Below are 22,814 nucleotides of genomic sequence, written 5' to 3'. Positions count from 1 at the left end.
ACTATTCTCTTACCTGTAACAAGGAGTTCAGCGGTGCTAGTGGCTTGTCCAGCTCCATTGGTAGCTCTCACAGAAAATCTTCCACTGTGTGCGGCTGTCACAGCAGGGATCGTCAGAACAGCGCGGCCATCGCTGAACGAGATCTGAACGCCGGGCAGAGCCGCAGCAGTAAGAACCTGGCCATCACGGAACCAGCTCACCTCAGGAACTGGAGAACCTACAGATGGAGTCAGCAACATCATCAGCACAGCATACTAGTACATCTAACATGATGGCAGTAAGAATAATATACAGCAACAAAACAGTGGTCTGTTCTACACCAAAGAGGTTTTTGTTCCATCATTTCTGTTCATATTAGTCAATATGAGTGCATGTTCTTCTACAGGCTAAGTATGGACTGTAGCTTCATATATCTAACTTTAGATGTAATTCTAGGTGTGCATTTGATTTAGTTTGGCTCACAAGGTAATGGGAGATTGCACTTTTGAGATGTTTATATTGGTTTCATTACACCAATAAATAGATACAGCAAGATCACATTTTACAGAGTTAGGAAAGAGCTAGATTAGGTGCAAAGGCCGCATGCAGGGATTTACATGAGGCTTTGTAACATACTAGATATTTATACAGTAGTGTGCAATGCAGGACATGTGAGTTTTCCTTACCACTAACTTGAGCCTCAAACGTTGCAGCACTACCCTCAAGTGCCACAACGCTTTGTAACGGCTGTGTAAATGTTGGCGCCTGTGTAGACATTTTGGTAGGCACCCTAAGAGACACAACAGAACACAAAATCACCACACTGACCAACACACATATACCTCACCAATCGCTAACAAATATTAATTCACCTCAATCCGTTGTCATGAGTTAATTCATCATCATGCTATTCTATGGCTATGCATGAGCATCCTACTATGGCATACATTCTTAAATCATTCACCAAGCAACACAAGCGCAAGATCCCTATGGAAACATCAATTTCCTAGTTTCAACAGTCCATAGAGAGCATCCTCTATGGAGCTCACCACTTTATTTATAGCCAGTGGGGGATCTAATCAGAGCTTTTCTTGTAGCAGCTCCTGGTTTACAGCAGCCTGTTACTTGAGCTATGGGAGGCTCCATGTGGTCTGGGTGTTAGGCCAAGCACAGGGTCTCAGACCCAACTGACAGCTCACAGACAGGCCAGAGACAACTGGACGTCCACCTATGAGGTCTGCCTGGCTGTAGTATCAGCCAGGATTCACACTCTCACACACCCACCAGCTGTCCCTGTGGCAGTAACACCTAACAAACCTGCTTACTCATGATCTAATTAAATTGCGATGTATTATCACTTAATATATTATTACTTGATAATAAATGGTAATAATAATGATACATTCTTGTAAATTAACTGTCAACAAACTTTAATATTTAGGCCTGGCAGCCATACTGTATTATGCAACCAACAGCATTATCTCGGACCCTAGTAAGAAGCAATATGTATGCTACTCTAATACATTTATTTATAATAATAAAAAAAAATCTAACATCTATTAGATGAATAATCAGTCATCCAATTTCTAATATCCAGATTACTAGGATGTTATAACATCAATAAACACATGCGTAAGCTCCATGGATCAGCCTTTGTTCAAGACCCTAGCTACAGTAGGCCCTCCTCCTCTCTGGTGAACCAGTCATCAATATCAACAACAACCAGATGAATTAACCCACTTGATCATCATCATCACATACTACACAACATTACTGGTAGAAAATGTGATTGGTCCCTCCTTGAGCACATTAAATGGATCTGATGCATTGATAGAGTGGATAGACCAAACAGCAATCATTTGAAGACATGATGAAACATAACCAAAATCATCTCCTCTTCACAACCAACTTTGACTATTCAACAGCTTTGGAGAACTTGACCTCAGTGTAAAAAATCACGTAGTCTTCCTTCCACACAGTAACAACTAATACTGTAACTGTGACCAAGACTGATGCGAACACATTGACAGGTGACAACCAATATTCAACTTGCAGATCGTATAAATCATAACACTTGATGAAACATATCCATAACCGTAAACTTCCGATAAAACTGTTTGCTATGTAACTCAAATGGCAGCTTCTAAAAATACTCTGCCCCCCCCAACTTGACTGACAGCCACCATGTGGCACATAGCTGGAGGTGCAACTGATAGCCCTGCTGCTGATTCCCTTAAAAAGACATAGAGACCCAGCTGGGACACCAAGCTAATGCTATCATGGGCTATTCTTGGATGGTCTGCTCCACACCACCATATAATAACCTTGAAAATAGAAAACATTGGGTCTCAATGAACTTTATCTTAAAAAAGCCTTACAGTTAGATGTTTCTTTATAGGATTAATGTGACGATGTTTCCCAGTTAGGTATGAAACACTAGGTGTCTTATATAAGGACTGTGATCCAGATCTAATCAAATAAATATTTCAATTAAGGATGATTTCCATAAAGGAACACAGCATAGGTAAAGGGTCACAGTGTTATAAAGTAGAGTCACTTACTTGTATCCACAAGGGTGCCTAAGATTGATGGGACTAAGCCCAGAAGTTTGATGTCTTCAGTAACAATTCCTTATCCTGAAATGTTGACAGAAAAATCCAATGTGAGAACAGTTGAGCCTCAAAGTAACTCAAAAAAACAAAACTACACTCTGAACGTGTAGTTTTGCTTTTCCGAAACAATCCCTACACCCGAGGCAAGGCTGGGAATGCTCCAACTGCTCAGAAGTGACAATATGGTCGTGTTACTTTTTATACCCCTGGACCCCAGCATCACCAGGTCATCTGCCCCCCTCATTGGTCTACCCCCCCAGAGGCATTCTGGGAGTTGGGAGCCATTTTATGCAAGCTCACACCTGTCACTCACTTTACATTGTCCAGACACAGGGGTGCTGCTGCTGTGGGATGCAAACAGCAAACTGTTTCACCTGAAATTCTTACTGAAGAAGAACTATTGTTGTAACCATTTGATTTACTGCCACTGTTTAAGAATCTGTCTTGGATACTGGATGAGCCAGTCATTTCAAGAAAGACCAGGAAGGAAGAGGCTGCTGCTGTCACTCAAGCCTGTGTCTACCCCCCATCGCCTCAGCAGCCAGTCTGGGACAGATGATGTCAATGGAGGAATGGCGGAGAAGATGTGTTGTTGTGTATGTTTAACGTACAGCTCTGGAAAGAATTGAAAGACCACTGTGGTGTCTCATTTTTTTCCAGTGTATTTTCCAAAATGTATTCCTCTACTGTAGGCCCAGCGCCTGTTCTCACGTTGACCTTTGCATATTGATTTGTATTTTTATTAAATGTTATGATTTTGATCATCCATTTGTACAGCATAATTATCTTTTACAGCCAGGAGAAGGGTGATTGAACATTTATAATATCAAGGAACAATAAAAACTATCAAGGAGATTTTACTTCAGAAGTATTCATTTATTTGTACATCATTAGTACAATTTTACAAAGACAAAATGTGAAAATAAGCAAACAAAAGCAAATGGGCAGTGCAATGTGCCTAGACCTTAGCTAATCCACCATCGCTGTTAGAGACACAAGCATTCTCTGTGCTATGTAATACCAACTCTGCTGCCTCGGCCCACATATATAAGGTATTCATTTAGCAGACGCTTCTATCCAAAGCAATTTATCTCCAACTTCAGTGTGCTGCTGGCAGATCTCCATCTTCAAATGTTGATTCTGCCTCAATAGCTCCAGGACTGTCTTTGGCTGTTTTGAGCGTAGGAGAGAAGCTTATAATTAGTTCCAGACAGCATGTTAAGATATGGTTGTTCTCTTATTTCTGTGGGCGGTTAAAACTTAATGTGTAGTTGTCATATACACAAGTTCACTGTGACTAGAGACCAAAGATGTAAAATGTAAATGTTATTTTCAACTGCTTTGCAATGCTGTAAGGGAATAGCTATAAATATGACCACCGAACATGCATCACTGAGGCTATTTAAAATCCCTCCATCAACGCCTTCTTCCACGTCCTCCAGTCCTTTTCTGATGAACATTTTCCTTCAAGATGGAGCTAGATTTAGGCTAATTCTAGGCATATTTAATCATTAGGAATGTTGGATGCTATCATACAGAATCTCTCTGTGTCAATCTGTCTATTGTCACTTCTCTGGTCATGGACCTTCAGACTACCCCTGGAGGAAGCCATTTTATCATCGCAGAGGGGGGTCTGTTTGGAAGAACCATTGACTCACTCTAGAGGGGGGTTTAGATTGGAACACCCATTTACGTAGCCCAGCGGGGGGTTAGGTTAGCAACAGAGTGTAAGATGAGATCGCGGACACAGCCCCTCCCTAACCTCCCCATTGCCCAACACATCACCGCTACCTAATCATCACCAGACTGATGTTAGCTCATTCGCGTTCAAATGGCCTTGAAAGCAAACACATACACCTAACTCGGTAAACAGTTGACTAAATGATAACTCAGTGAAATGCATTGTTTTTGGGTCTTATACTGCCTGTATTAAGAAGGTCTCAAAAGGCTGTACAATGAAAGCAAGCAAGAAAACCATACATTCTGAGACTCATCAATGTAACTTTATTTGACATCATGATTCGATAAGAAGACCTGACCAGTATTATAATGCAAGCCTATGTATCTCAGAGTTTAAACAACTTTCAGGAGTGGAACTATAACAAGCAGTGCACTGAGTTACAAGACGACATGACTGTATCCTGCAGCTCCCTATAACCTTGACTCTTGGTTGACAGCTGATCACGTTGTCTTGTATGCAATGCACTTTCCATCCATCACATATTGCATGAAGCAGACTTGATGGAGATATAATTATGTATAATAAAGTTCCATATACTAAAATACCAACTGTGTTTAAAATATATTGTCTATAGTTTAATAATAAATAACTGAGACACATGAGTAATGTGAGGGTTAATACATATATACTATGACAGCGTCAGAGATTACATTTATCTAGACTATGGTTTTAACTGGGGACACTTCTTATTAAAGAGCCGTGTTCAGGAAATAAACATCAACAATTGACTGAGATCAAGTACTGAAATGTTTATCATAGAAAGCGGTTTACTGTCCAATAGGGTTTGGGCATTTATTTGGGCGTTATTTCATGAAGCACTTTAATAGAAAGTGTTTCTCTCTCAGTGCTATATTAACAACCATGGCCTATGTTTTTAACCTACCATTGACCCGGGACTTTATATTTACCAACAGGAAATTAGCAGCCTCACAGCCTAACAGCCTCACAGGTGGTGTTAATCAGGAAAGTGGCCTCATTCCGATGCATGGGTGATCTCCCAGGTGAGGTTGTCAGAGTGACTCAGTGTTCTGTGTGCCAACACTGCTGTCCATCAGAGTGAGTCAGAGTGGAAAGAGGTGGAATTGAGTGTGGTTGGGTGGAGATAAGTGTTCTGGCAGGGATGGGTGGTGTTACCCCCTCACAGCACCAACAGGTAGAGCAGCCACAGGAGGATGCACAGCGTGCCGAAACAGGTGTGCCAGTCCAGCTGGAGGGAGGTGAAGAGGTCGGGGCAACTGTTACCTGTCACCTGCAGAGCGGCGCTAGAAGACACTGAGCCGCTGGAGCTTGAGGCCTGGATCTCATAGACCCCAGCGTCCCCCTCCTTCACCCTCTCAATGAACAGGGTGTGCTTGCCCTCCTTGTGGGCCTGTATGTGGTCGCCACTGGCCAGGCTCTCGCCGTTCTTCAACCTGAGGCAAGAGGGTCATCCATCACATCACACTATCACAGGAGATACAGTTTATTCTAAATCAGCTCAGTTCAGAGGCTGGGTTTAAGCACCATCAAAACAACTTCTGGGTACTGGACTATTCAATACTCTTATCGATTATGGGACAAAACGTGTTAACATGATAAGTAAAAAAAGAACTCAACAATTGTTATTAGTCACACCAAAAACAGCAAGTTATTAAGTAAAATGGCACAGAATACATGTTATGAAATGGAGAGGTTTCGGAACACTGCATGCATTTTGTAAATGTGTCTTATCATCTGTCTACGACTCCTCTCCTCCCCACCCGACAGATCCATTTGGTCTAGATCTACAGAACTGTCCCAAGTCATCCACTGTCAGATGACTTACAGAACAGACAATAATCAGGATTATTCATAATGGTGCAAATCGGTTCTAAATTTTACACTGGTAAATTCCACTTTTGAAGCTATTGTAAAGATTGTGTTTTAAGCCTATCGATTTTTGGGGCTACAGAATTATGTGCTTATGGCAGTAGTTTATTATGGGCTACCCACCATGTGAGTGTAGGCTCAGGGTATCCAGTGACCTCCACCTCCAGAGTCACAGGCGACCCCTCCACAACGGTGGCACTAGCCAGGGGTCTGGTGAGGCAGGGCCCCTGTGCTGCCAGGCTGCCCATGGCTCTGCTGGCGGAGGGCAGTCTGATCTCCTCTCTGATGGCCATGGGCCGGCACACGTCTGGGTCCTGCTCTGTGGTTAGTGAAGAAGGGGGGGCATGCGTGTTACAGGGCCGGACCGAGGTCGCGGCTCCGCGGGGCACGCAGGGGTCATGCACACACTCCTGGATCTCAGTGACGCTCTCATGCAGCGAGTAGAGGGTCTGGTGAAAATGGCTGGATGTGCCCAAGGGTAGACTGGCTGGGTCTGGAGGGAGGTTGGCACCGGGCTGGCCACATTCTGGTTGGAGACCCTGGTTGTGACTGGAGCTTCCTGTGGGGAAACTGCTGGAGTCGGCAGTGCCCTGGGGTAGGCTGGGTCCTGGGCTGGGATGACTGGTCTTGGTCTTGAGGATGCTGGAGAGGGTGGTGGAGACCAAGCTGGGAGCAGGGACAGTCAGTGGGCTCTGGATGAAGGAGGAAGACTCAGCTCTGAACCTGCTTCCCAGGCCCGCTGTGGGGGAGGAATTGCTCTCTGCCGGACCGGGCTGAGCCTGGCAGCTGGGTTCAGGCTGGGTCTGGCTCTGCTGGCTGTACTGGTTACACTGGTTGATGTGGATGCTATGGGAGGAGCTTACACAGCAGCCGTCATCCAGGTCATTCTCTAACTGGACAATATTGGACTCCGGGGTTTCTGATAGAGGGGGAAGGGAAATGTCATCAGGTGACGTGCACTCATACTCGTCATTGGAGAGTGACTCTTCTGTGAGAGCTTCTGCCTCTGCCAGTCCTCCAGCTGCATCCTGGGAGTGAGGGGGTTAAAGAAGAGACCGCAAGAAAGAAGAGATGGTAAAGAGAGGGGGAGAGGGATGAATGTTAGATGCCATCATGGATTGATTGTATATTGATCTGGGCATTGGTTAAACCAATCTTAATACTGACCTGAGGATCAGAGGATGTGTGGTAGCCGGTAAAGTTATGGGTTAGCTCCTGAGCATTCTTCAGCCCTAGTCCCCGTCTCTCCTTCTTTTGGAACTCTTTCTGGATGTCGGAGAAGCTGTGGCCAGAGGAAGGGGCCAGGGGAGGAGAAGTGGCCCTAACTTGAGCACCAGGCCCCGACTGGTGTAGAGCGTGGGCCTTCCTGTCTCTCTCCGTCAGTGTGTGTGGAGAACAAGACAGGTTGAAGGTGTGAGTGCAGGAGAAGGAGGAGTGGCGCTCCTCTTTCCTCTCCACCGTGGACCTGCTGGTGAAGGTTTCCACTCGGCTGGTCTGTGAGTACTCCTCCTGGGTGAACGAGCTGCTCTCTGACATCACGGTCTGTCTCTCTGGGACTGTGTGTCTGGCCCCTTCTGTCTGCTTGTCTGGGAGGTCCTGGCTTCCTGTCTTCTTCAGAGGAGGATTCTTACTGGTCAGAATCTTGATTGGGATCTCTTTCCCATCAGCCCCTGTGGTGAGTTCAGGAGTGTGTCCAGTTTCTTTCTGCTCCGACTGTTCAAAATGTAGGAGATTAGAAATGGATACTATCCAGGGGATATTAATAAAAAGATTCATGGTTTCCATCATTGAGACGTTTACTTTCAAACACAGTACATAATGTTGAGATCTTACCACATCCAGACAGTCAAGGAGTTGATTTTCTGTTTTCTCTGCTAGCTGGTTGGAGGTTCTGTCCTGCAGTTCTGTCACATCCTGCTTGTCCTTTGTCAGCTGATTTACAGGTTCCGTCTGCCAACACAACACAGGTCATACTGTAACCAGGGTGCAAATTACGGGAAGGTTTGGGGGGGTCTGACCCCCCTAATTAAGACTTGGACCCCCCCCAAAAGAGGTAAAAACAACAGGTCGGGGGGGTCGATACACGCCCTAGAGACGAAGTTGACCCCCTTGATTGTCATTGTATAATTCGCACTCTGATTGTAACTGGTGTGTGTGTGTGTTTGTGTGTGTATGCATGTCTAATGGGGGGCGCTCCAACCTGTAGTTTGGCCTCCAGGTCCATCAGTCCGTTACACAGCTCTTTGATAGACTCCACTATCTCATTGTGTTTGGTGACCGTTTTCTCCATGTACCTCTTGCCCTCCTCAGCACCTACGACAAACACAAGAGATATGTACTGACTAGGTCTCAGACTAAGGCCAAATCCCAATACTCTGTCTATCTGTTATATACTCAAGCACAACTTGGTCTCATTTTGGCCAAGTCTTGATCTGTTCTGGTTTCTAACAGTCTGCTCTGTTTTGATCTCAACAGTCTAGTTCCTCACCGTGCAGCTTGATAGCCAGTTCAGTGATCTGGGTGATCCTCTCCTCTTGCTGAGGGACAGTTGGCCAGACAAACTTCTCAAACTGTTTGTAGAGGGTGGCCACAGCCGCCCTGGTTTGGCACTGGGAAGAGTATTTTCCCACCCGCACAATGGTGGCACTGGCTTCGTCACACCAGAACTGATACTGCAGCAAAGAGAGTAAGAATAGTGACAATGACCCGTTCGTAGTGGGAACAGCATCCAGTGTATGTGTGTGAGTGCGTGTGCATGTGCGAGTGTGTGTGCATGTCCATGTGCACTCACCTCTTCCATGGCTTGCTGCAGCTTCACACTCATCTCCAGGTTCTGTCTGTACTCCTCCACGCTGCGATCAAAGTCTCCCAGCTGCCTCTGGAGCTCGTTGACGGCATCCTCCACCTCCCTGGGACTGCTGCCCACTAGGTGGCGCTCTGAGCTGGACGACACCTTTGTCGTGAACACCTGAATACGACGCTTCAACACCTTCATGTGAAACAAGAGAGATACACCTAAGCTAGGAGGAAACATTCAGCTCTAGTGTTGGGGGATTGTATGAAATGAGGGTTGAGGGTACACAGTTTCGTTTTAGAGGAGGTGTACTGGAGATAATACACCAAAGTCAACTGGAAGGAAGCTAATTTGGGGGTTAGAGTGCACTACATGAATCTCACCTGTAGCTTCTCAACATAAACGTCAATTTGCTGTATTTGGTTCTTCACTGCTTTCAGGTTCCTGGACTTTTCATTTTTCTTCATGTAGTTGAATTTCAGGTTGTTTAACTTCTTCTTCAGGTCCTTAAAGGATTCTCTTAACTAAAAGGATGTTAAAAAATAATGGTAAAATAATGGTAAACATTAAGACAACTCAGAGGACTGGTTCAGTCTGTGTAAATGTAAAGCATCTGCACTCTGGTGAATCCCAGGCCTCTAGAAATAGCCCACTCCACACCCCAGTGGCCTGAGATTAGACTATGGAGGTTGTATAAGAACCACCTCTCCCTTCTTGCTACCTTCTTACTTCTGAATAAAGTGGAACATACAAAAGTGGAAATACATAAATTTTGTAGCTTGGACTAAATACTTTCCCTATCTATAACTTGTGCAGCAGCACAGATATAAGTGTAGCTGGGGTAACGGAAGGCTGGGTCTATGTTCCCCCTGGCTTGGTGCTGAGGGGATTATTTCAGTGAGCTTAATGGCTGATGCTGGAGACGTGATTTATACTGCAGGGCCATTTCTGTCCCGCCTGGCAGGCTTCAGCAATGGTGTCTGATGTCCAAATGGCTGGCTCATGTGTCAGCCAAGGACAGCTGCATCTCAAAGCTCCAGGTCTGAGGTCTGGAGCAGGGTACCTGTGGCCCTGGATAGAGAGCCTAGGGCCAGGCTCATGGACCCTTGGGTCAGTAATGTCACATGGTACATGGTGAGAGTCTGTTTATGTTCCTGACTCAGGTAGAGAGAGAGAGAGAGAGAGAGAGAGAGAGAGAGAGAGAGAGAGAGAGAGAGAGAGAGAGAGAGAGAGAGAGAGAGAGAGAGAGAGAGAGAGAGAGAGAGAGAGAGAGAGAGAGAGAGAGAGAGAGAGAGAGAAAGAAAGGGGAGAGAAAGAGCGATAGAGAGAAGGGGGAAAGGGGGAGTAGCCTACAGTCGCAGCGGAAAGAGAGTGAAAAGCCAAAGCTTTATAGAGCTTCAGATTTCAGACCCTCTACAGTTGTCTCGGAGGAAGGAACAAGCCACAGTTTGATGGTTGTTTTTCAGGCCTGAACATTTCCACCACTTCCAGAAGTTCTCTCTAGAAGCTCACACCAACCAAAACCCTTGGTCAATTCTTTGTAAACATAATTAGCTCGAACTCACAGCAGGTGGAGAGGTCTGTGATTGGTTTGTCAAAGAGAGCACAACAGTTTATATAGTGATGACAGGTGACTGTGTCACCATAATGATTAATACACTATGCAAGCTGTGATGAACCTCGGAGTCCAATAGTCTACATCTATACAGTTGTTGTGTTCGCCATTACTAAACTAAGCAGTTTTTTGAGTAGTATTCAATTGAAAGAAATAGAAACAGCACAGTCCTGCCTGAAGACAGACCTAAAAGATGTATCCTGCAGGTAACATCCACCACCAGGAACCCCACGCTTTACTGGGGAGCTGCTGGTTTTCTCACTTGCTGATGAGCGGCAGCAGCTGGCCCGCCCCTGCTCACAGCATACCAGCCTGTTTACTCATACATATTTATGAAAGGGTGGCGGTCACTGACACAATATCCCAAATATGTTGTGAGCTGTGACACAGCAAAGTGCGAAAATGTCTCTTAAGAAAAGTATTGTTTAGCATCTTACTACAAACAAACTTCATATTAAAGTATGCAATGCAGTAGATTATAGTCTTATAGTCTGATTATGGCGCATTAGCATTTAGTCCACATTTTATCGGTTTATTCATAAACTTTGTACTAGGTAAAATATATGAGTATATTTACTTCTGGACTGTCCAATAAGTTTTAATAGAGATTAAATGCAGTCTGGTTAGTATCGGGGCATGTCTGGCTCAGTGGTGTAGTGTCCTTCTTAATGGAAACAATGTCAACCTGAATCAGCTTTATAAGAGCAGTTGAAATACAGTCATGTACATTCCTGGTTGTGTCTGAGACGATGTTTGCACCGTGACATGTTTAGGGGAACTCCCTCCCTCAAGGAGGCAGTGGGAGAAAGCAGTGGGAGATAGTGGTGTCCTCTAGTGGCCATATGGAAGTACAACAACCCCCCCAAGCTTCTCAAATAATGTCATTACTGGTCAGCATCCTCTTCCTAACATGTCTTGTAGAATAATAAACTGTATCTCATAGACCATCTTTAGTCCAATATATGATTAGCTATAAATAAATACAATTCTGACCTAGGTCAATGGAAAGTGTGACAAGTCAAGAGTGAACTGTGGATGAACTACACTGAACTGTCACCATTCAGTAGAAGGCAGAGCAGATCACAACTGATCGGTGGTAATATTCAGTATTCTGATCTAAAATTCTGTAGTAATTTTCCATGCATTAATAAAGAGTGCCTCATGCAGAATCAAAGTTGAGTTCAGTTAATTATTTGTATCAAAGTTAATTATTTGTATCAAATGTATTTGTATCGACTTTGCTCAACAACTTTACGAAAGGAACACTGCGTGTATTGTTTTTAAGGTGGACCTACTAATTCATGTCCTCCGGTGGATAGCTAACATGTTTGGAATGTGGGTCTTCCTTAAAACAGCTGATAAATCTGCCCCCTCTGGAGTGACATTAGCCACATGGCAGTTAGGAAAGGAGAGAAGGATGGTGGAAGTGGGGGGAGGAAGGGAGGAAGAGAATGTTACTATCAATAGATTTTCTCTGGAGACAAAGCTCAGTGTCCCTAAGTTTAATATAGTCCAGAGACAGCCATGGTATGCTGAGGGGTGAGGTGGGAGTTGGACAGGGAGATCTCCTGCTTCCTTCTCCTATCTCTTCTCGCTAGCCTCACCTACACTGATAGGAAACAGAACAGGAAAGTAGCACACTTTAGAGACCCCGCCTAGGAGATTTGAACTCTGGAAGTCCCCTGTCCTTACCCCCAGCTTTCACACTGGCACAGTTGATTCCACTACTAATGCGACAATTGAGGTGCTGGTTCGTCGAAACAGGTGTCCCTTTGTGATCTGTAATAGTGTTATCCTACTGTTATTGTAACCGAACTGCCTTTCATTAATCTTTAATTAGAGACCATAATGTTGGGATGGTAGTTGAACTGCTAGTTGCTGGGGTCACACAACAGAAGGAGAACTTATATAGCGAGTCACAACAGCCGAGCCTAAAGACCTCACCTCCGTGATCTCCTCCTTGAAGACGCAGTAGTGGACATTGCTGGTGAGACTCTCCTCGCAGCGGAGGGCCTGGGCGATCCAGGAGGCACAGCCTCTCTCCAGGCGCTCCAGACGTTCCGCCAGGCGACGCACACAGAACCCCGTGGCCTGCTGTGGAACCCCGGAGGAAGTCATGTGACTGCGACGCACGCTACAGTTTCATCGACAGCCTGGTCGGAGTCATGGCGTTGAAACAGGCAGAGACATGGCGTCTGAAAGGCAGGCAGACAGGCAGGCGGGACTAACTTACCGACTGCTGTACGGAGGTGCTGATGTCCGTTCCCAGGGAGAGGGTCAGCTTGTGGAGGTGTCGGACGTGGCTCTGCCTCTCCTGGTGCTGGCTCAGCTGTGTCCGGGCCTGACTCGTCTCACTGAAGGCTCGCACCGGCTCACACGACAGCAACTTCTCCAGCTAGACCGTATACACAAACCATTACCCTTCCTGTCGTTAACATCTATCACGCTAGCTCGGTCCCAAGTTTGGCATGGGCCAGGAGAATGTCTTGCTTCCATCCTCTATCTCTTAAAAACACAGTTGGACAAGCTCCCTGGGGGAAGACATGAATCAAGGGAGGCTTTTTAAGATGTGGATAAACACCAGGCCGGGGATAGATAACATCCGTGGTCTGATACCTCGTTGTGGAGCTGGTGGAACTTGACGGCCATGTTGAGGAGCGCCTCGTACTCTCTGATCTTCTCTTTGATCCTGTGGTGCAGCTGGAGGAGCTCTGTGACTCGCTCACTCTTCTCCCTGACAGGAACTCCCTTGAGGGCCAGAAGCTCCGACGTCTTCACCATGTACTCTACCTCAGCGTTCAGTTGCTACGGCAGCAAAGTAGAGTGTGTAACAGATATTTTTGGTTGCTACCACAACAGATATCTTGTACTGTATAAGGAGTCCATCACAAGGGATCAGTCCTATTAATATGCTGCTTTGTCAAGTGGGAGGATGGAGTCACTTTGGCCACAAGATGGAGTCAATCTCTTCTTACCATAAACTGAGGCTTGGCCAGATTGAAGTTCTCCAGTAGTTTGGAGACTGTCTGTAGGTCTGAGCCCAGGTCTATCTTGGTGGTCGGAACCAGAACCTCTTCCACTGACCTCAGGTCATTAAGCGTCTGGAATAAATGACAGCCCAAAACATGAACACATTTAGTCATATTCCTGACACAAAGCAAACTGAGACAGAGAAGGTGAGAGATGAGATTCAACTCCAGAGCACCTTTTTCAACTGTTCTTTAAACTTCTTCCATTGCTTCTTGACAGACTTGATGTGACTGACATGCAGCTGCCAAGAGGTCCACAGGTCTGACAGGTCCCCTTTCCTCTTGCTCAGGTCCTCCATGGTCTTCTCCACCACCACAATGGCCGCTCGTACATTCAGGTTCAGCTTCTCGCTCACCTAAAACCGGGCAAAAGCAGAAAAGCAAATAGAGAAACTATCACTTTGTATTTGATATCGCTCTTACCATGCTGGATGAGCTGTATTTGGATTTTCTGTTACTAACCATGTTGGAAGAGTTGATATAGTTGTTGCCCTGGTCTTGCATGGTGAGGAACCTCTGTAGCATGCTCTGCCAGCGGGCATCAGCCTGCTCTTTCATCCCCACACCACCTCCTCCACCTTCCTCATTCTCTTCTTCTTCTGGCTTCCTGTTGTAGGATTCTCTCAGGCCTTGCATCTGCTCCTCCACCTGCACACAAAACACCAATGAGGTGACTTCCCCATTAAAAAAAACATATACGAGTATTAATCCAAAAAAGCTTTGACAACACTTTTGCTGTCACACAAACTGACCTCCTCGGCAATCCTGAGGAAGCCCACGTATGGTCGTATGCTCTCGATGCGCTGGCTAATGTTCCTTGTGACGGTCTTCAGCTCCTCCTCCAGCAGACTGGCTTTGTTGGAGAGCTCGGTTGCCTCGGGACACTCCAGGTCCCTGAGCTCCTGCAGGAGCTCAGACATGGCCTCTGCATCAGCTGCCGTCTCCTGAGGGAGAGCACATCACTGAGCAGGGCAGGAAGTGGAGCTGGATGAGCCACTCGTCCTTCAGTCCATGTAAATGTATAGTTACCCGTGTCTGCTCCGAGAGCTCCAGGTGTTTGTTGAGGAGGTCTTCAGACTGAGACAGCTGCTCTCCAGGTTCGGTGTTGCTTGATAGAACATTGCTGCAGCCCTTTATCCACACAGAGATCTGAACAGGACACAAAAACACACCATGTTACTGACACGTGAAGCGCTGCAACTGGTCCTCAGCCAATGAACCACACATACAAACACATACACACACACACATTCTGTCTTGTCAACGGTACCTTGTCTATAAGGTCCTCACATGAGGACACTAACTGCTGCCTTTTATCAGCCAGGGCTCTGTGGGCATGGCACTCCCGACTCAAACCCTCGACTCGTTCGCGGACGTATCCCAGCATCCTCTGCACCCCTGCCATCTGGTCACTATGAAGAAGAAGCATGGAGGATTAGAACGAGGTCTGGTCATCAATGGTACATATCCCACCTCTGGAATGAAGCAACTTTGAGATATATTATAAATAAAAACATTTTAATGTGGCAAATTATGGCTTGTGAAAAGCTTTGAAAGAAAGGAAATGGAAATGACCACCACAATCCAAACCGACCTAACTAACCAATGCTACATACTGACCTGTGTAGGTGGCTCTTCTGCAACATGAGCTGTCCTCTCTGGATCGGCTCCATGGAAGAATCCTTTATGGTCCTCAGCAGCTCCTCATGCTTCTTCGCCAGCTCTGGTAAACTCATCGTCTGGGTCTTCAGGTTCTTGATCTGACTCTCAATGCCTCCAAGGACCTCAAACGCCTGAGGAGGCATGGGGAGGTAAGTATGCTGAATTGGCAAGGTGAAATAGTATGTGTGTATCTTTCAAACAAATGCAAAGATTATTAAAATATATTGTGCTGTGTGCTTTTTCTGAGGTAAAGTTAAACTTGAACTAAAAACAGGCACAATGACAACTCAAGCCACCAGAGGGCAGTGCTGACTGGCATCCAGTTGGGCTCTACCTTATTGGCACTGTCAAAGAAGGTGTTGCTTTCCTGTAGCTGAGCCTGACGGCCCATCATCAGGCTCCAGAGCTTGTCTTGGAGGCTCTTCAGAGTCCCGCTCCTCTCACACACCTGCCCTGCCTCAGGACATTCCTCAGGGTGCAGCTGCATCTCCTCTGTCTGCAGCTCTGAGGCCTGAGCCAGCATCCTCTCCAGCAGGAGGCTCCACTCCTGCATCGCAGAGGGAAGGTGGACAGAGATACCGGAGGGAGTAATGTGTGAGGCAGCAGGACAGGGCAGTAAATCACATATTTTTATCACTGAACTGAAGTTGCAAGGGATGCCACCACACTTCTATAGTAATCTAAGTTGACATCTATGACATTGAAGTTCAGGGTGGTGATAAATTGTACTGGGAAAGTTAACAGACACAGATCTGAACATCGTATATGATGTCATCTTGCACAGAGGACTGGAGACTTCCTGCTCCATTAAAGGAATCCTTCATGAGGAGCCATCATGACACATGATGACATACAATATCTGAGCCATGGTACCTTGGCTTTGGCCTCAAAGTCTCTGTACTCCTGAAGCAGCCCTTGGCTTTCGGACAGACTGGAGCCCAGTGCATCTCTCTCCAGGTACACCTCTGCCTGGCTCCTGAACCACTCTGTCACCTGGAGCCAGGAAGCATCAACATCAAGATTCATTCAAACCCAATGATGATTTAGAAACATAATAGATTTGAACAGATCTAGGTAGAAAAGGACACGGTACATGATGTGAGGTGATTGTCTGAGATGCATGCTTTTAACATCAGCGTTACACAGCATCTAGAGGCACGCACAGAAATAGAAGGCAACTCCAGAACCGATGGATAGAGTATCAAACACTTGGCATGTCTAAAGAGCAAAGCCAAAGGCATATGTATTTTATTTCAACACATGATGTCATATGATCAGCTGGATAGAAGAAATGTTTGGCATTCATCTAAGAGGACATCCTCAGGACATCTTTATCATGAGGCCTGTACACATGAGCCATTTTAGAATATTCCAGCCCATATCTCAGCTTGAAAAGCCTTCATTCATGTGTAGCCATAGTAACAGACCTGAATGCATTCCTTTCATGATTTACCTTTGTGTTGTCACAACATCAAGCCTAGCAAAACCAGATCCCATCTCATAAGAGTAGCACTTCCTGTCCCAGCGACTCACTTCCTGTTCCTGTCGTTCCCACTGGAAGAGGCGCAGGATGAGCTGCAGGTGAAGCTGCTGCTGATTCATGCTGAGGTCCACCTGCCTGCGCCTGTCCTGCAGGATCTCCACCAGGCTCTCCACCCTGCTGCAGCTGCTGCTCCACCCCTGCAGCCCTCCAGCGCCACAGCCTCGCAGCTCCTCCAGTTGCTGAAGCTCCCGCAGGAACGACATCAGCTCCTCACGTTTGGTCATGACGAGCAGGGACCTCTCCAACAAACCTGTCGTAGGCACGAAGAAGGGGTTTAGGTTGAGGGTTTAGGTTGGTTGAGGGGCAGTTCTATGGGCGTATTTTGAAGCCCTCTGTAACATTGCTTGTAAATAGGGGTATACGAATACATTTTGATTTGAAGGGGTTGTGTCTGATAAACATGTTGTACAACGCTGCTGAGCTTGCAACATATTTATATCATTATCAGATAGATTTTGTCTCATCCAAAGAATATCCTCTGAGTGTTACATTTGTAAGGTTATAACATATAGGGTGCAGTCTTTCCCACACCATGAAGTCATATCTATGAACCCTGATACGGGGAAAGGGAAGGGTTTGTTGATACAGTGTTTGACATCATCAGACATGAAGCTCCCCATGTCCCTGAGCAACACAAACCACCGATGAAGGAAAGCTTTTGTTGAGCTGACGTATCCCTCTCCACCCACTCCTATGATGGGACACTCATCCTGTCCACACACATGCTGTAATGTGGAACTCAAAGCCATGGGGACATTAAATCCACAATCCAGCTGAAACTGACAGCCACAGTGACTTTGTTTTGATAATAAAAAGGTCATAAAGAGAAAGAATGAGGATGAGTAACTGCTCTATTGTATTCTGACTGATATTTATAAGTGCTTTGATCAGGGCTCGCAGCTAACTTTTTTCCCTCACTCTCTCAGTGCTGTCCCAAACTAAACTTTGTAAAATTAAACAATTGTGTTTTTGCATTTTAACATTTTGACATTGGTCAAAATACGTTTGCATTATTGATAAGTACTTCATGAAGACTCTGCTAAAAACTGTTAATTTCGAGCCATGGCTGTGATAGAGATCTACATTAGGCCGGGTGACTGAGATCATCACCTAGAAGAAAACTGAGTCTCTGAAGGTGGAAGGCCAGAGGTGACCAGACTGAGCACGTGACAGACATCTGGAGCTGGTACTATGCCGTCACTCCTCCTCACTATCCCAGGATGCCTTGGGGCTCTGAGAGGTCCTCCTCACCTCTCTTCATGACGCTGTGTGTCTGCAGCAGCTCCCTCAGACTCTCTGTGTCCTCCAGCTCCTGGCCTCGGCTCTGGAACTCCTCCGCCTCGTCGATCTTGATGGCAAACTGGGAGACAAGTCGCTTGCTTAGCCTTTTTGTTTTATTGACAAAGTGGGATTTGAAATGGTTGTTGGTTGTTCTTTGAGTTACTAGCGAACACTTTGTGGAAGGGATCCAAAGAAAGAAAGAAAGAAAGAAAGAAAGAAAGAAAGAAAGAAAGAAAGAAAGAAAGAAAGAAAGAAAGAAAGAAAGAAAGAAAGAAAGAAAGAAAGAAATATAGGCAGGCATCATCAATGGATCACAGAGAAATAGTCAGTTTTAGTTCTCAGGTAGACCAGCATCAGCCATGGATACAATTTAGAGAACCATTGTTTATCTGTTAGCATACACAGCATGTATTTACTGTTCTGTCATGTTTATTGTTAAATTGAATTAAAATGTTTTTCCAGCTTGAATACACTATTGCTAACAATACGGAAGGATCATGCTGTGGTCCCTTTGAATGGTTTAGTGTTGTTTTGAATTGGTTTACAGGGGAAACAGATGTAGCTTTCAAAACAGGAAGATACTGTAACACTGTGCAGTGCTGCTTTCATGAAATCAAAACTTCCCAAAACCAATACAGCCATGACAAATCACTTTCCGTGTGGGAATTGATCTCATTTTTTATACTGTACAGTAGCCTAAAAAGCCGTTTGGTGGGATGGTGTCAGGATGGTGTTACCTGTACATTGAGGTAAAACAAGGTACTAAAACAGACCATGAAGCAGACCGGTCGAACGTCTCACCTCCAGCGCACGGTCAAAAAACTCGGAGGACAACTGCAGGAGTGTCCTGCGCCTCTCCAGCAGGGAGATGAGGCTGCTCCATGCCTGGCTCAGCGTGTCGGCCATGGCCTCATACACCTCCCCCTCATCCCTCCTCTTCTCCTCCGCGGTTTTGTCTGCTTCCTCCAGCAGAGCCCACACTCCTCCTTCGTGTTTCTAACAGGACAGACACACACACACACACACAATGTGTTTCTAACAGGACACACACACAATGTTTTTCTAACGGGACAGACACACACAATGTTTTTCTAACGGGACAGACACACACAATGTTTTTCTAACGGGACAGACACACACAATGTTTTTCTTACGGGACAGACACACACAAACGTTTCTGACAGGATAAGCACACTTAAGTTCTGAGAGAAAGACACACTTTTAAGATGATATGGGGACAGACACACTGTTAAGCTTCTATGGGGACACGCACACTTGGCATAGCTACTTTCCTTCTATTTCTGACCGACACAAGCATCACCTCACTCTACTTCTATCTCTGACAGAAGCCATGAGTCCAGTTTCCTTCACTCTCTGTCCAGGGGGAAGTGTTGATTTACAAAACATCATTACTCATCTTGACATGGTTATTTCATTTGAGCAGGGGCTTTTTACTGCATTGCTTTAAACAACATTCAGCCATGTCCAAGTTTACTTGCGCAGGCTTTCATATGTGCCACAATCTGTTTGGGATTCGTCAGTAGTAGAACTCTGTAATTAGAGTGTTCTAGGGCCTAAATCTGACTTTCTTATGATGGTTACAGATTCCACGCCTATTGGTTGGATAATCTAATCCTTATTTTCTTTGTGTTTAAGAGGAAAAAGAACCCCACAACCATCACTCACACCAATAGAGTGCTGTCTCGCCTTGGTGTAATAAACTCAAGGGGATAACAGACTGGACGTTATATGTTCTGTACTGTATGTGCTCATCACCAGCCGGAACAGTCTGACTACAGGAGAGCCATTCAAGGAACTGTACTTGGCAACAGGGTGAACAGTTGGATCTGAAATAGCTATTGTACTGCCGGGGCTAAAATGGGCCGTGGAAAGACAGTCTGTTCAGTGGAAATGTTATAAATCAAGGTGATAGCTGCTGCTGACAAAGCTCCAGTGAAAATCCAACAAACAGCACTCAACCTCCATCTTAACTCAGAGCAGAGCAGTCCTAATGATGTCCAAGTGACAGGTTATGTTCTACCTCGGGGTGAGGAACAATGTCAAGATTATGAAAAAACCTTCATTGAAACATTAGTGCTCAGACAGTGAGTGGTAGTCATGGAGTGATATGAGTCATGAGTGGTATGAGTGGTAGTCATGGATGTCCAGTCAGTCAGAATGTGGCTCCGTTGCCAAGCCGGTACCTTGAGTTTGGTCAGGAGCTGGTCGTGCTCCTCCATGAGTTTCTTGGTTTCTTCTTGGTTGCTGCCCATCTCCAGCAGGTCTGGCTGGGCCTCGGTTAACTGAAGCTGCAGTAGCGGCCCACTCTACACACACACACACACACATACACACACACACACATGCCAAGGCCATGTTTATGTACAGAGTCGGAGCTAAGCAGGTTGTAACAGTATACCTGTGAACAGCCACATGGCTGTTTGGATTTCACGGTGTGTATACAGAGCATGCATCTAGGTGCCGTAGGGTTCCTGTTCCGTGTTGGTCTGCTGGCTGTGTGGAAGACACCTTGGGGACAATGTCACGCTCTCACACTGGCGAAGCACATACATGAAGCATACTCTGACCTGCTGCTTGCTGTGTACATGCCTGTGTGTGTAGCTGATTCACCAGGCACGTTGTGCCCTTTAATGACAGCATACCTCAGATTACTGCACTGACACTCACTTTACAGGGCCTTGGAATGCACCGCCCCCTGACCACCACACTTCCCCCCCCCTCACTACTACACCGCCCCCTGACCACCACACAGCCTAAACTGGTCAACACACTTGCATCCCTGCCATTCCTCTACCACTGTTCCATAATCCCCTTTCCCCCAAAACAACCCACCTTCTGAGTGTAAATCAATAACCCAGAACCTCAGCAAACACCTTTTCATGTGTATTTTATACTTCCTCAATGTATAAATATAATTAAAATGCTTAAATAAATAAATAACGCCCTCGTGTGTCGATGTCCCACTGTTTGAGTGGTGCTTTGTCCCGAAGAATATAGCTATCATGATGGAATGTGAGAGCTGATCTCGCGCTGTGAGAGATAAGCCTGTATTTGTGAGGGACGTGGGAGTTATGTCAAAGAGAGCCTGCTGGACAAACACAGGACAGCATTGACATCTCAGCAGCACAGCTGAACAGCAGAGTACTGCAGCTCCCCATGTTTGTGACATCATGGGCACACCGGTCTCTCTCTCTCTCTCTCTCTCTCTCTCTCTCTCTCTCTCTCTCTCTCTCTCTCTCTCTCTCTCTCTCTCTCTCTCTCTCTCTCTGTCTCTGTCTCTGTCTCTCTCTCTCTCTCTCTCTCTCTCTCTCTCTCTCTCTCTCTCTCTCTCTCTCTCTCTCTCTCTCTCTCTCTCTCTCTCTCTCGACAGAGCAAAGCACTTTGGGAGCAATCAATCTGATACAGAGAGGTCACAGCCAGACAAAAACAGACGGATCGATATCACCTAATGCAAACATGCTGTGGTGGTTTATTGTTGTTGTGGAGACCCTTGTCGTTATGGTGATTTGTGTCAAGCCGCCTGTTTAATCTTGAATGGAAAAAGACTCTCTCTGAACTATTTCTATGGAAAACTCGATTCAAAAACTGGCCAACAAGCTAAAATGGACATTTGGACCGTTGTGGACCCCCGGAATTAACAACAATGCATGTAAACTCACAGACCAAGTGATGTTACCTCAAACTACTGTGAAAGTTAGAACAAGCATTGTACCTTGAGGAGAGTGATGATGATCTGGGAATCCCCAGCCTGGACTGCAATGGTGCTGATAGTGGTCGAGGAAGGCTGACCTCCACTGTCACCTTCGCTGGACATGGTCTACTCTGTCAGTTCCACACCTCATACAGTTTAACGCAGAGTTATAACTGCCCCTCTCTTCCTTAATGCCTCCGAAGCACTCTCCCCTCACTGCCTCAGCTCTCCCTCTCTCTCTTCGTTTCCCGCTCTCCTCTCCTTTTGTTGTCCCTCTTTTTCTTCTGTTCCTGGGTACTCAGTCTTTTACTTGTGCTCCAAACTGTCCAGTATTCCTCTGAAGATGTCCCAGAGCGAACCGCAGTTCTCTGGACCAACAGGTTGAGTATATAATCCAGACAGCACCTGTGTTTGTATGTGTGTGCGTATGTGTGCGTGTGGAGGTGTCCTCTCCAGTCCTCTAGCTTGCCTGGGCTCTGGAGGACACAGAGCAGCAGTCGACAGGGCAGAACACAGCGGTAAAAATAGACCCGTCCACCAGGATTATCACACGCTGCTCCCACTGTCGGCAAAGAGAGACATCTGACACACCCCGAGTTTGGTGGCTCTCTCTGGTCTCTCTTAGTGCCCTCCCTCAATCCCTCCCTTCATCCCACTGCCTGCCCTCCACCCTCTTGCTCTTTCCCAGTTCGTTCTTCTGTCTTCCAGTCTGGTGTTTCTGTTTGAGTCACTCCTTTCCTCTTGTTCTCCTCCCTCCCACTCTTGTCACAAACTCAACCAGCCACAGAGCCATCCATGGGTTCCCTTTTGTCCCAGAGAATGATTGAGAAAACCAAGTTGTTTCTCTTCAAAGGGATGAATAGATTTCCATCAGTCTGGCAGACTCCTCGCAGTCAGAGATAAACCTCTCGTTATCTCTCCCTCCCTCTCTTCGCTCTGAAGTTTCACACTCTCAGCTCAGCAGTGTCCCCAGGTCCAGCGTACGAAGACGTTTGTTC

General features: G+C 46.0%; 2 protein-coding genes across 2 annotated transcripts in view; both read right to left on the bottom strand.

The window, feature by feature from the left end:
- The window catches only part of ttn.2 (titin, tandem duplicate 2), a 154,926-nt gene extending 152,233 nt beyond the window's left edge, over positions 1 to 2,693 (bottom strand). Inside the window, exons 1-3 of the mRNA XM_067251637.1 lie at positions 2,541 to 2,693; positions 666 to 769; positions 14 to 217 (exon numbers count right to left, since the gene is read on the bottom strand). Of these exons, the coding sequence (XP_067107738.1) occupies positions 14 to 217; positions 666 to 756 (295 nt within the window). The 5' untranslated portion in view covers positions 757 to 769; positions 2,541 to 2,693. The remainder of the gene's footprint in view (positions 1 to 13; positions 218 to 665; positions 770 to 2,540) is intronic.
- Positions 2,694 to 4,586: 1,893 nt separating this feature from the next.
- On the bottom strand, positions 4,587 to 21,996 carry ccdc141 (coiled-coil domain containing 141). The gene is made up of 25 exons (XM_067256860.1): positions 21,838 to 21,996; positions 20,309 to 20,431; positions 18,906 to 19,100; positions 18,075 to 18,183; positions 16,814 to 17,073; positions 16,154 to 16,273; positions 15,615 to 15,827; positions 15,239 to 15,411; positions 14,889 to 15,030; positions 14,648 to 14,767; positions 14,371 to 14,562; positions 14,081 to 14,266; positions 13,795 to 13,974; positions 13,565 to 13,690; positions 13,206 to 13,394; positions 12,823 to 12,984; positions 12,534 to 12,683; positions 9,358 to 9,498; positions 8,972 to 9,169; positions 8,669 to 8,852; positions 8,381 to 8,493; positions 8,014 to 8,130; positions 7,348 to 7,893; positions 6,304 to 7,208; positions 4,587 to 5,744 (listed from the first exon to the last, which is right to left on the bottom strand). The coding sequence occupies exons 1-25, from the start codon at positions 21,937 to 21,939 to the stop codon at positions 5,471 to 5,473; spliced, it is 5,220 nt and encodes a 1,739-aa protein (XP_067112961.1). The 5' UTR covers positions 21,940 to 21,996; the 3' UTR covers positions 4,587 to 5,470.
- Between the last annotated feature and the right edge of the window lie 818 nt (positions 21,997 to 22,814).

This window comes from Osmerus mordax, chromosome 2 (genome assembly GCF_038355195.1).
Source record: "Osmerus mordax isolate fOsmMor3 chromosome 2, fOsmMor3.pri, whole genome shotgun sequence".
Taxonomy (NCBI): Eukaryota; Metazoa; Chordata; class Actinopteri; order Osmeriformes; family Osmeridae; genus Osmerus; species Osmerus mordax.
Note: the sequence above shows the minus strand (reverse complement) of the source record. Positions and strands in the feature narration are given on the sequence as shown.